We start from the raw sequence: 13,984 nt of genomic DNA on the forward strand, positions 1-13,984 counted from the left end.
CTAAGTCAAAGGACCATAACTCTGCACAAAATCATCAGACCGAAATAAAATTCGAACTTGATCTGTAACTTGTCATTATAAAACAATGCACCAAATATCAAATCAATATCTTCAAGCATGAAGAAAAAAAGTGTGGAAAACTGATTTGCCGGACTGACGGATGGACAGACAGACAGACAGACGGACAGAGTGCAAACCTAAAGTCCCCTTCGACTTCGTCGGTAGGGGACTAATTACGGATATATAAAATAAAATAAAAGCTGAGATTTGTAACTCCATGGTGAAATCATAGATAAAGGAAAAGCAAAATTCTAGAAATGCTGACAGTTTAATTGTTAAAATTGCAATTACTTTGCAAAATTGTTAGCCATAAAAACATAATGGTAAAAAAATTACATTAAAGTATAGCTCGCTTGTCTATTGAAACTTATATATTTATTGCTCAAATCATATTAGATCTATTATACACTTCTAGTATCTATCAAATTTATACTATGCGAAAATCGAAATTCTTAGTATAATACATATTGTTTAAAACGATGACTGTAGTTGAAAAAATTAAACTAATATAGTTTGTATTGAGCTACATTGTATCAATGCTTCACACGAAAAGTCTGGTAAAAAATCAAGTAATTAACTTGTGTAGACTTCATAATTTTATACATGGTTAAACAGGAACTCAACTATCTTAAATTATCAAAAATAACAACAACAATAAAAGTAGTAATAACAGTAATGACCGTGATTTTTTTTAGATATTATTTGTAAGAATAAATATTCATTCTAAACACCCCCTTTTCAAAAAGTCTAAGAAAAAACTAAACATCTTAGAAAATATTTGTTTTGTTTTGGTTTTTTTTCAGAAAAAAATTGCGACTTAATTGCTTTATAAAATAATGAGATGTGGTACATGTATGATTGCCAATGAGACAACTATCCACCGGAGACCAAATGACATAGATGTTATATGACCTTCTACAATGAGCAAATAAAATACCGCATAGCAAACTAAAAAAAGCCCCGACATAACAAAAGATAAAACATTTCAAATAAGAAACCAAATGGCCTATAAACATTGAACATATATTCTGTGTTCATCTAAAAGTACTTGACCTTTGAATTGTCTCTTAATTTAGACAACGTTTTTGAACCTTTGAAAAAAACTGTAAAAAATAATCACGATGCCTAATTATATTGTTAGCAAAGAATTATATAAAAAGTACAAAAATAGCAATACAAATAAGTAAAACAAAATGGGAATTGCCCGAACAGAAAATTCGTTCATAGAAAAATTCACACGTTAAAAAAATTGCTAAGGGCATATGCCAATGACTCCTATGACTGCAAGTACTACAATAACTAACATTTTATATCTTAAAAGTTTCATAAAAATGGCGCCCATCAAAACCACCTAAGTAAAAATTTGTCAAACATTTGTTAGCAAATACCAAAACTTTATGTATGTTTTGAATATGACTTTTAAGGTGTTACATAGACATATTACTTGTGTTTATGGTATTGATAAATTTGTGCTTTTGCAATAAAACAATAAAATACAAATACAAAAAAAAAACCAATACTAATATTGAACTAAATAACAGAAAGAATAACTTCATGTTAGCAACTGAAGGAATTACAACTTACATATCAAATAAATGGCAATACACGAATACAACAGTGACAACTCAAACATTTCATTATTTCATTAATACACATGATTGATTATTGTTCGCCTAACATTCAGTGGCAGATATTTCATGCACACTTAAAACGACCTCATTGTTTTTATATATATATTTTTTTGACAAAGATATAAAAATACGAGTCTTTATGTTCCAATTCCTACAAATGTCATAAAACCAATTCATTCTTGATTACATATGTTAACATCGCCTACTAAAATTATTTTTTAATTATATTTAAAAGAAAACTGTATTTAATTCAAAACAAATGTTTCAGAAATCATCACATGTGTATGTTTTCTTACAAATTACATAGTGTTGAATTTAATCTGATATTTTTCGACACACTTGCATATTGTACATTTTATGAATATTGACAATTGAAACATTGGGGAAATATTTTTTAAGTATTAGAGTGATCATCAAGGCTTATGTGATAGTCTTAGTTGATTTGACTGTCGGAAGGTTAAAATATTCATCCGTCCAAACACTTTTAATGTACGAAATGAAAAGCAATGCATTTCCCGGATATAAAAATATCCTAATATCATTTTCTCAAGAGGTTAGGGATTATTGAACTTTCACTGTATTTAAGCATACTGTTGAATCATTTAAAATGGGTAAAGCAATTTTCGCACATTGAGAAAAAAAAAAATTTGTCAATACTTGATTGTGTGGATTTGAAAACATCCTACTTACAAACATAGACTGTTTGGATTATTTATGATATGCCTAAAATCGTTGTTCACTTTTACCCCCAAAATCCAACAATGTGTATCCCACGAATAATAACGAATCCACTACATTTATTTGTAACCAACAGTTATTTACAAATTTTGAACTGAATTAATAGTAATTGATAACTTCGGGTACATTATATTGATAAAATATTGTACATATTTGTAAAAACGCTATTATCAATAGTTTTTATCAGCGACCACGACGGCCCCTACCACGACCTCTGTTTCCACCACGACCTCGTCCACGGCCGCGATATTCCTGAATTCCTCTGTCATTAGAATCATCTTGATGTCTGTCTCTACTGAATTCTCGACTTCTTCTATCAGGAATTTCATCTCCATTATTGTTGTCTTCATGAACACGACCACGACCCCTATCACGACCACTATTACCACCACGACCTTGTCCACGATTGATTTCTCGACTTCTACCACCACGACTTTCATTTCCATACTTGTTGTCTTCATGACCACGACCCCTACCACGACCTCTGTTATTACCACGACCTTGTCCACGATTGAAATCTAGACTTCTACCATCAGGACTTTCATTTTCATATTTGTTGTCTTCATGACCACGACCTCTGTTACCACCACGACCTCGACCACGGCCGCGATATCCCCGACTTCCTCTGTCCTGATGATCATCTCGATGTCCGTCTCTTTTAAATTCACCGCCTCTACCACCACGACTTGTATTATCACCTATATTGTCTGTTTCCACCTGCATTGTTTTCTCAATTCCCTTCCAACGACCTCTACGATTTTGTCCCCGACCTCCGCGGAAGTTTTCACTATTACGTTTGTTTCTCGAAGGTAGCTGCAACTTTTGAGGCGAATTCATATTTCCAACGTCATCGCTAAAATCTGCTTGTTTGTCATTACAAATAATACTTTTTTTCCCACTACCAATAGACACCTTGTTTTTTTTATTGGTCCTTTGCTTTGTCTTTCCATGTGTGGCAAAATGTAGTCCATCATAATACTTGAATTCTTTTTGTTGATTATCGTTACCTTCACATATGTGACAAGAACAGTCCATGAGCATAGGCATAGCATGCCCTAAAATTTAATATACAAATATTTAAATATAAATTCTACTAGGCATAATTTTATGGATTAAGAAACTGTAACAATGTTTTTACTTGTATGGAACTTCAAATAAATGACAACATTGAGAAAACATTTCACTATTTAAAACAAGAGTGTACATGCTGAAATGTCTCGTCTGCCTTACTGATCATGATTGAATTTTGACTGAAAGTCTTTAAGAGAAAGGTTTTACTACAAGTATAACATACGGTTTACATTATGAATGATCCATGAAAATGAGTTCAATGTCAGATAATTATAAACCCTTCCAGGCGGACATGCACACAATACAATTATTCCATACACCAAAACTAATTAACCTATTGCTATTGCTGAGCGACAGACATCACAAAAAACTTAAACATTGAAAAAAGAACCTTGAAAATAGGTCAAGGTCAGAAGACCCTACCAAGCAGATATACACACCTTACAATCATTTCACACTTCTATTTATATATAGTTAACTTGTTATATATACTTAAACCATTGTGATGACGTCAGCCTATTCATTTACCGTGGATTCTTTTTCTAGAATCAACGCTTCCTAAATCTGCCGCTGAAATTGACTCACCAAATTATATTCAATTGTTTCCTTTGTGTGCCTAATTTCTTTAAGTTTGAATTGGCTAATTTACTGATTTCTGTTCACTAATGGAATTAATTTAAAAACTTACCTTTAATTTTTGTAATTTTTATATGCCTTCACTGGGAATCGAACCCTTCCTTGAAATCTGTTATGTGTGACTGACATCAACACACCGACGAAACCTCTCGGCTACCAATGGGTTACACTATAGATGTTTATTTTATATATTTAAATGAACATCTGATATACATCGGTTCATAGGACACACAGGGCTTGTACCTTTATATAGACACAATAGGCGGTCGTATAGTATGAGTTGGTAGCCGCGAGGTTAGCATGGTTAAAATCAATGCGTTAAAGATCGGGATTTGTCGGTTTAGGTTCGAATCCCTGTATTCTCTCTGTTGTTCCAATTCTTAAGCTATCCTTGTTTTTTTCTAATTTTGCAAGTTATAGCGGATATTTTTGTAATAATAGCGAGTTTTACCGTTTTTTTATATATTATTATCGGCTATTTCACATGTTTGAAACAAAAATGATTACATTCTATTTGTCAATTTTTGTTTTATAAATATAGTATGATTTCATCTGTTTTACTACATAATTTTACAAAGGTTTGTTCGCAAATTCCTATGCGAGAAAATCGTGATGTGCCTAGAGTGTTAGAAAAGTTTCGATAACATACTTATTATATTTGTATTTGACACGTTCCCCATTTCCATTTTCAATTTTATTAGAAATAATTTCGAATATGTCTTATTTTGTATAAACAGATAATATTCATATGCCTGGTAATATAAAGATCTTTAAAGGTAGAAGTGTTATATTTGTATTTTGTTAACCAATTAATTGTGATCTGAGATTTATCAATGCATCGTTGGACACGATAACATGGTAATTTAAACTCACTTACAATACCTTCTAATTAAGAAAAGGCTTTAATTTTGAAAAGAAATTAACACAATAGTTTAAGTTATAGATACAATGGATAAGCGTAGATTCATGAAAAAACAAACCATTCGCCCTCCGGGCTCATGGTTTCTTTTTCAAGAATCCACGCTTATCCATTGTATCTATATAACATATAGTATCTCAGAAACAGACTTAACCACTAGAAATAATATAACGCATGAACTATGACAATGAGGTCAAGATCAAATGAAACCTGCCATACGGGCATGTATGCATTACAATAATTGTGTACACCAAATGGTTCAGACATTGCTAACATTTATGAGTTTGAATGTTCCTCTGGTATCTTTTGCCTCAATTTTACAATATTTGAGAACCGGACCAAACCACGAAAACGTAACATTGACCAATGAACCATCCATATGAGGTCAACAGCAGATGAAACCTGCCGGACAGACATTTACACCCTACAATATGTTCACCAAATATATTTGATCTATTGATTATAGTTTCTAAGAAATAGACCTATCTACAAAAAACTTCACACTGAACAATAAACCATGAAAATGATGCAAAATTCAGATGACACCTACCAGACGGACATGTACACATAACAAATTGACAAATTGCTTACAATATCTGAAAAACGCAACATTGACAAATGAACCATAAAAATGAGATCAAGATCAGTTGAATCCTGCTAGAAAGACATGAACAAATTACAGTCATTCCATATAACAAATATAGTTAAACTATTGCGTATAATATCGAGAAACAAACCTAACAATGAAAACTTCTCATTGATTTATATGTATGAACAATGAAAATGTAGCCGCTGTTGGATGAAACATGCCAGACATGGACACCTTGCGTATTCCAAGTACGGTTGACCTATTGTTAACAGTTTCTTCGATACGGACTTGAACACGAAACTTTAATCACTGGAATTGATACATGGTCAGGTGAACCCTGTATGAAGGTATGGTGACATTGAAAGGATTCAATAAACCAAATAAACGCTATTACACGTAATAAGTGATTTATTCAAGTGCCAAAAAGTAAAGGTTTTTAAGCAGTCGGTGATCCATGAAAATGACGGTTTGTCTTGATGGATCTCTGTGACTATATGGTAGCTCTCCACTTATTTATATAAAGTTGGCTATATAATATATTTTGCTATAGTATCAGAGAGTTCCCGATAAAAAGTACAGAAAAAAACACCTTAAACAGAAAATTAAATATTTTCATTTTTATTTTTGTTTTGTGTATAATTCTGTAATTATTCATTATTCAAGTAATGAATAATTAAAGATCGCACGATAGACGATCATCAGAAATTTATATGCTTTGTTAATGATTAACGACTCATCGTAAAACGTATATATGGAATGAACTTTTGTAAAACGCAAGTCTGGTCTTAAAACACAAAAATGAAAAACAGTTTTCCGTTTTAAGATGTTTATGTATATGTAGAATCTTCGATTTTTTTTATTATTGAAGACCCTACGTTATCTCTACGTTATTGAATTGTGTTGTTGTTGATATGCTATTTTAAATATATGTGTGAATGCATTGACAAGTAAATGACTCAATAATACATAGTTTACCTTTTTGACATATTGTCCAATCACTGCTATGTATGCCAACCACATCCCGTAATTTGGGATATCGTCTTGTATTGGCCAAGTATCCGTCGCCTTCCATGTCAACAATAAAAGGTTTTAATATCTCATTTAGCTGTTCCAGTTTAATTTGTTTCTCCATCACACGTACAACTACAACTATATCATGGCCGGTTATCGTGAGATGACCATTCGGGTCGGTCAATGTTCGATCATTTTCTTTTAAAATGTTTTCCATCGACTGGACCAGTTCAAGTGGAAAATCTTTTGAATAATTTTTCATAGACTTAACCAATGGCGGAAACCAATCCGCAATGTAATATTTCTTTAATAGTTCTGGCTTTGTCGTGAAAAGGCACAAAATCCATTGGATATGCAAAATTAATATCTTCTTAGAAATTGGTAAGCAATTTTCGAATGAAGTTGAATCAGTTGTTTCAATATCTTCGAGAATAGATTCGGTCAATTTCTCGGCATCTTGGAATTCTTGATCAAACTCAGTTTTATACTGTGTATGCTGAACAATGTGAAGATATGTTGCAATGCTTGTTGTATACTGTTCAAATGATTTTAGTATTCCCGCTTCACACGCAGGATATAGCGTTTTGGAATTTATTCGCACTTTACCAATTTGTTTTTTAACATCTTCTAGCGCCATTTTTTGCCTTTTCAAAATCAGTTCATACCTTGGATGATAACAAATAATTGTTCTACAACATGGGCATTTTGACACTAAGTCATGTGTCATCTGATCCATACAAGCATCAAGATAACTGCTTTCAAAGGAGTGACCACAGTGTACCAATGTTACAATTATGTTATCTTTAGTAGGATCTTTAAACACATACATTTCAGGTTTACAACCAGCACACTGCAGTGGACACGGTTCACTGCAGTACCCAGGACACTGATGGCCACAAGACAAAGTTCTATCGCAATTATAATTACATCTTTGGCGGTTGCACTCTTCGAAGCATAATTTGGTACACTTATAATGTTTACATTCCCATGGACATTCTTTCTTGCACAGTGTGCATGGATCCGTGCATTTAGAATAACATTTCGAATGTGAACATGCAAATAAACAAGACTTTTGACAGGGACTGCACTTCGTGCAAGCTTTACTTGGACAGGCATGACCACATAACAATTCTTTTTCACAGTGGCTTGTGCATTCACTATGGTGGTCATTTTCTCGACATGCATAACATGACCCCGGGCAGGGATGTCCACATGACAATGGTTTTTCACACTTCTTGTCACAGAGTTTTTCTTCAGACTCACCGCATACGCTTTTTATAAAATGGCCGCATGAAAGTGACGTGTCTACGAATTCCTTGCATTTAGGTAACTCTTTTTTTGATATTTCCCAACATTGCGATGTTACAATATGGTCACAGTCGGAGCGTTTGTGTGCTACAATCTCTGAACATTTAATTTCTGGTAAAATCATAGTTCGTTTCTCCCAGCATTTTATCTTAGCTAAATGTCCGCATTTTTCCAATTCCATTTTTACCTCTATTGTACATTTAACGTCTGAAACATTTGCTGAACATATAACCATTTTCTTATGTCCACATTTAGGCAAAGATTTCATGACTACAAATTTACATGTTACAGTTTCGGGGTCTATATGGCATTCCATTTCCTGAGTATGGCCGCATGAAGTAAGAACTTTCTTCACCATTGCTTTACACGGATATGCTTTAGGGTCGGCTGAACATGGGATACTTTGATGGTGTTGACAGCCTTTTAAAATGGTTTTAGTTAGCACTTTGCAGTCACAGGATGTTGGGAAATGACATAATTTTATACACTGATGGCCGTTTTTGCATATTTCATTGCATTTGTCGGTACATTTGATTGAATTACTTACGCTACATTCGTGTGTCTTGGAATGTTTGCATTCAAAGAAAGTTGTAACTTTTTCTTTACATTTTACCGACTTAACATCTTGATGGCATGGGAGCATCACTTTATGGCCACAAAGTGGGAATTCTTTTTCTACGTTGACGCTGCATTTGTGTTCCATCTGATAATTCGTATCAGAACATTTCCTTACATATTCATGACCACAATCATCTCTTTTGTCAGGAATTACAACCTGACATGTGTGCCTCTGAACATAGTTAGAATCATAGCAATATCTTATATAGCTATGTTCACACGATAACCATTGTTCAGTTACAGTGTCATTGCATTCATGACGCATCTCATACAATTGGTCATGACACTGCCTTTGATATTCGTGTCCACATGATGATCTGTTCATTGTTACAGTAACGCTGCACTTAATACGCATTTCAAATTTGGTGTCAAAACAATGCCGTTCGATCACATGGTCACAGGAGGATCGTTTTTCTTTTATCAAAACTCTACACTCATTTAACCTCTCATAATTAACGTCATGACACTGACGTTCGAATTCATGTTCACACTTTGATCGTGTCTCTGTTAGGACTGTTACACACTTCAGGCGTTTTGGATCAACATGACATTTTAACTGTGTTGTATGTCCACATTCTAGTTCTCTGTCAACAATGACTTTACAGAGAATAGAATCTGGATCGATGCAGCATTTCATAGTTGCAGCATGTCCACATAATAAAGTTCTGGTTACTTCAGCTGGACATGGGTATTCAGAATAATCCTCGTGGCACTGAAGATTAATTGTGTGTTCACATTTTAGTTCTCTTGTCATTACTACACTACAATAACATAAATCACCAAAATGGCATCTCTTACGGCATTTATGTCCTTCTTCACAAGTCTGCGAACATTGTTTGTTGCATTTATATGTTTTATGTTCCATGTCAAATGGATGACAATCGTATCGACACGCATGTCCGCATGGTAATCCAAATTCACATGGAAGATCACAGCCTCCATCTTTTACTTTCTTGAAGTCACTAGGCGACTCGGCTAGAATTCCTTCGTTTAATGGGTGATTTTGACAGTACAATGGTAATGCCTTTCCAAGCGAAGTGTATTTAGGAATTGTTTCGTTTTCATCGCTGTCTACCTCCTGAATTTGTAGTTTTTTAATAATAGTCTGCCAATGCTGAGACTTCATTGTCAACGTAGAGCTGTTTCCAATTATAAAAAGACCTTGTTTAGCTCTTGACAAAGCCACACAAATTCTGTTTTCCCGATTTAAGAATCCAATATCGCCTTTGGCATTGCTGCGCACTAATGATAAAAGAATGATTTCATTTTCTTCGCCTTGATAATTGTCAAGCACACAAATGTTCACTCCTTCGAATTTCGATCTAGGCATTTTTTCTTTTAAGCAGAACATCTGACCAGTGTATGCTGCAATAATCGTAATATCAGATGGTTTGTATCCCTGTTTAAGCAGATAAAGACAAAGCTCTCTGAGATATTCAGCTTCGTATTCGTTTGAAAAACTTCTTCCTTCATCCTTGAAAGCTTCCTTTTTGTTATGTGTGATGAAGAACAAACTTTTCCGAACCCCTTTAATCGGGGGATATTCATATACATTTTCGTTGTCATAAAGAACATCATATATGTGGCGTACCAGTTCTGAAATTTCTGGTCTCATTCGATGTTGTCGTTGAAGGCAGTGGTAACTCAATTCGTTCTTTACCATTCTTTCAAACAGGGAGACAGATAGATTATATCTAATGGCAAGGTTATAAACGGCTGGTTTTGGTTCCAATTGCTTATGGTCCCCAATCAAAATCAAATGTTTACATCTTGGGCTGATTGCAGTTATTATATGAGCCTCAGGCACTTCTGCCGCTTCTTCAATTATGGTGATAAGAGGTCCAACTTTGTGTAAAGATTCACTGTATCGCACTGCATTGGTTGTAGTCATGGCGATAACCGTTGTCTGTTGCATGATAAATTCGTCTAATTCCTTACTGGCACGCATGTAGTCGTCAAATATTTCATTAAATTCCTGTTCACTGGTGCGCAGCTGCTCGTGAAGTATCTTAATGTACTGCATTAACCAATACCTATACATTTTCCAACGATCTTCCATCGAAAGTGTCCAGATATTTTGTATTTCATTGATTTGGGCTTCGGACATGTTTTCGCCGTAATGCAATTCCTTTGCTGCTTTCTCTTTTTCCAAACGCAAAATTAATCGACATTTTTCTTCAAGTTTTTTTGTTCTCTGCAGCTGATTTTCATATTGCTTGTCCAGATCGAGACCAATGGATTCAGTGTTAAGCGTTAAACCAACATCATCAACCTCTAAGTACCGGTCGTTGTATGCATGTTCCGACTCAGAAATTACTGTAATTAATTCTTCCTCTTTATGTTCAGTCTCAATAGCACTAAGTTTATCTTTGATTTCCTTGTCAGTTTGTTGATTTTGATAATGCTTGTTCACTTCTTTATACCATGACTGTTCTAACACATGTAGCCACTGCAACCAAACAACACCTTTATTGTCTCCAAATTGATTTGCATGATTTTCTGAAAGAACACATTTCAAAATATTGAACCATAAAACAATATTTCTGCTTTGTAATGCCTCGATTGTTTCCCGAATCTTTTTTATTTTCCTTTTAGCTGCTGTTGCTTTTTCAAGTACACCAGCTCGGTGATTATCAAATTCCCGTCGAACTTTTCTCCGTAAATTTTTTATCGAAAGTTCTTCAACTTTCGGATTTTTACAACGGCTTCCAAATCTAACTACTCTGGGGAAACGACCATCAAATAAATTTTCCGGCATAAAATCAACAATTCCTTCAACAAACTGATCTAATGCATGGTTTGTATAACAAACAACTAACATGTACGGTTTCAGTAATGCTGCAGGTCTTCGAGCGTTACGAGTAGGTTTTGGATCCTCTTCATCCACACCAATGGAATCAATTTGGAGCCATCTGCTACTATTATGCAGTAATGCTTTAGCAATTTGCAATCCAAGGTACGTCTTTCCAGTTCCTGGTGGGCCTTGGATGAGCACAAATTCCTTTGTTAGTGCTGAAATAAACGCTTTTCTCTGCGATTCATCCATCCTTAATACAGCAGTTGACGGCCAGTCTTCCTGAAACAACCTTACATCATTTGTTGGTGTCTGTTTAGGTATACCAATTCTACGATTTCCACGTAGAGTATTTTCTATGCCAATACGGAAATTTTTAATTAAAGGTCTTAGATCATATACACAATCTTTTAAAATGTACGATGGCATACTAACATCTTTTTCACAATGAACAAGATATCGTTGGAAGGGGAACGTTTCCTCCTTTATGCGCTGTAAGGCTTTTAGTACATGTTTGTAAGCTTCAAAATACGCTGATGTCGCCTCTATCATTATACCATATTCATTTCTTGGAAGTTTGAAATTGTTTCCAGACTTAAAAACTTGTACAGCAAAGCAACCTTTCTTTTGTAAAGTTTCTCTCTCACTTTCAGCTACAACAGCGAAGAAAATTGTGTTGAACCGATCAAAAGAAACAAGCAATAAAGCACCATAAATGAGTCTCTTTGATTTTATCCAGTTTATCTTTTTACAATGGTCTGGGTCTAGTTGTAGTTCAAAAACTTCCCCATTATCTATCGAAGTGCTCTGTTTCACTACCACTACGTTTCTATACACAAGACCACTTTCTAATCTAAATTTTCCACTCCTCTTTTCATTATCTTTCTGTTTAAATTCCAAAAGAGCATCTCGGAGAGGTGACACACAGTCTTCTCTGTACAACCTAAACTGTACATCTAAATAATGATCTAAATTCAAATATTTCCCGTTAACTTTGTTTCGTCTTAAGAAATTTGTAGCGTATAGAACGTCGTTCTGCCCAGGAATAACTGACATAGTTCGGAAATCCTCTGGAGGGGCAAACTTGTCTTCAATGTCTTGCTTTTTTACATGTTTTGGCTTTGATCGTTCCTCGGCAATCTTCATAATGTCATTCTTCAATTCAAACACAGTGTCAAGCATCATTTCTGTTCCTTCCCAATCATCACATTCCCTTATTTGTTCCTTCAAAAATTCTACCAGTCCAATAACTTGTGGAGTTGTACACAAATGAGGCATACGTTGATATAGTTCCTGAAGTATTGTTAAGTAATCGGATAATAAACAATGAAAATCATGATCACGGGAGTTGTTACATGTTACCCCTACAAGCAATGGAATACTCCTGGTTGTGATCAGTGAAGAATCCGACAGCATATTCAACAGCTGAAAGACTTCCTGTTTCCTTCTCTGTTCCGTACAAGTAGAAGCCTTTGCTATAAGATGGACAAGCAAAGATAAATAATCATCTGATAGTTTCGTATTATCAATCGCCCTATTTATTACTTTCATTGCCTTTACCAATATCTCTAATAACTCTTCACTTTGGAGGTTTGATATGTATAATTTCTCTATAAAATCTGTAGGTTGAAGTTTGTCTGGACCTTTTGAAGCCATTGTCAATTTTTTTCTGTTTGATTACCTAAAAAGATATTCAATATAAAAAAGAAGATGTGGTATGATTGTCAATGAGACAACTCTTCACAAGAGACCAAATGACACAGAAATTAACATATATAGGTCACCGTACGGCCTTCAACAATAAGCAAAGCCCATACCGCATAGTCAGCTATAAAAGGCCCCGAAATGACAAATGTAAAACAATTCAAACGAAGCAACTAACAGCCTTATTTAAATAATGAACGAAAAACAAATATGTAACACAGCAACAAACGACAACCACTGAATTACAGGCTCCTGACTTGGGACAGGCACATACAGAATGTGGCGGGGTTAAACATGTTAGCGGGCGCCCAACCCTCCCCTATGAAGTAATTCTTATTAACGCAGATTGTAACTTTTCGGATTAATTTCTTAATAAATAAAAGTTGAGTCATTGTAAAATAAACATGAATTTCTTTTAATAACCTTCTTTCAATATCCTTACATTTTGAAATTATAACATGTGGAACTGCATATGAATATCGAAAAAAATATACAGTACAGAAATTTGTATTCTTCGGAGAAATAGCCAAATGAATTTTCTGTGGAAAGAATACATTATATAGGATGCAGTGCACGTAAATATCGCGAACATTATTGAATAATTTGACTTTAAATTGCCTTCTCTGAAAAACCTATCCTACGAATATTCTTTGAAAATAATATATAATTGCCACTAACATTTCCGTTTTATTGATATGAAAATGATAGGGGGTCAACGAATTCGTTTTTGCTGTATGAATCATTCAAATGTCTCTGTTATATCTAAATAAAATGCTTCGCCGAGCGCAGCCTGATACGATCGCAGAGGTCGAACCCTAAACAGTTGGGGCAAGTTTGGACACAATATTCAAGCTTGATACTGTCTGAATTTGGATTGTGATCAAATTTTTGACATAATAGGTTTC

At 34.4% G+C, this 13,984-nt stretch overlaps 2 protein-coding genes across 3 annotated transcripts in view; both read right to left on the bottom strand.

Moving 5' to 3' along the window:
- Window positions 1-309: 309 nt before the first annotated feature.
- The window catches only part of LOC127734629 (NFX1-type zinc finger-containing protein 1-like), a 97,872-nt gene continuing 84,197 nt past the window's right edge, over window positions 310-13,984 (bottom strand). The window contains exons 2-3 of one of the 2 annotated variants that reach the window (XM_052244604.1): window positions 6,620-13,056; window positions 310-3,484 (exon numbers count right to left, since the gene is read on the bottom strand). In XM_052244604.1, the coding sequence (XP_052100564.1) occupies window positions 2,613-3,484; window positions 6,620-13,031 (7,284 nt within the window). In that variant the 5' untranslated portion in view covers window positions 13,032-13,056 and the 3' untranslated portion in view covers window positions 310-2,612. The remainder of the gene's footprint in view (window positions 3,485-6,619; window positions 13,057-13,984) is intronic. The other variant, XM_052244606.1, reaches the window with a different exon arrangement.
- LOC127734628 (NFX1-type zinc finger-containing protein 1-like) overlaps window positions 310-13,984 on the bottom strand; it is a 58,289-nt gene continuing 44,614 nt past the window's right edge. Inside the window, exon 3 of the mRNA XM_052244603.1 lies at window positions 310-2,641. Within this exon, the coding sequence (XP_052100563.1) occupies window positions 2,613-2,641 (29 nt within the window). The 3' untranslated portion in view covers window positions 310-2,612. The remainder of the gene's footprint in view (window positions 2,642-13,984) is intronic.

Source organism: Mytilus californianus, unplaced genomic scaffold (genome assembly GCF_021869535.1).
Source record: "Mytilus californianus isolate M0D057914Y unplaced genomic scaffold, xbMytCali1.0.p SCAF_3, whole genome shotgun sequence".
Taxonomy (NCBI): Eukaryota; Metazoa; Mollusca; class Bivalvia; order Mytilida; family Mytilidae; genus Mytilus; species Mytilus californianus.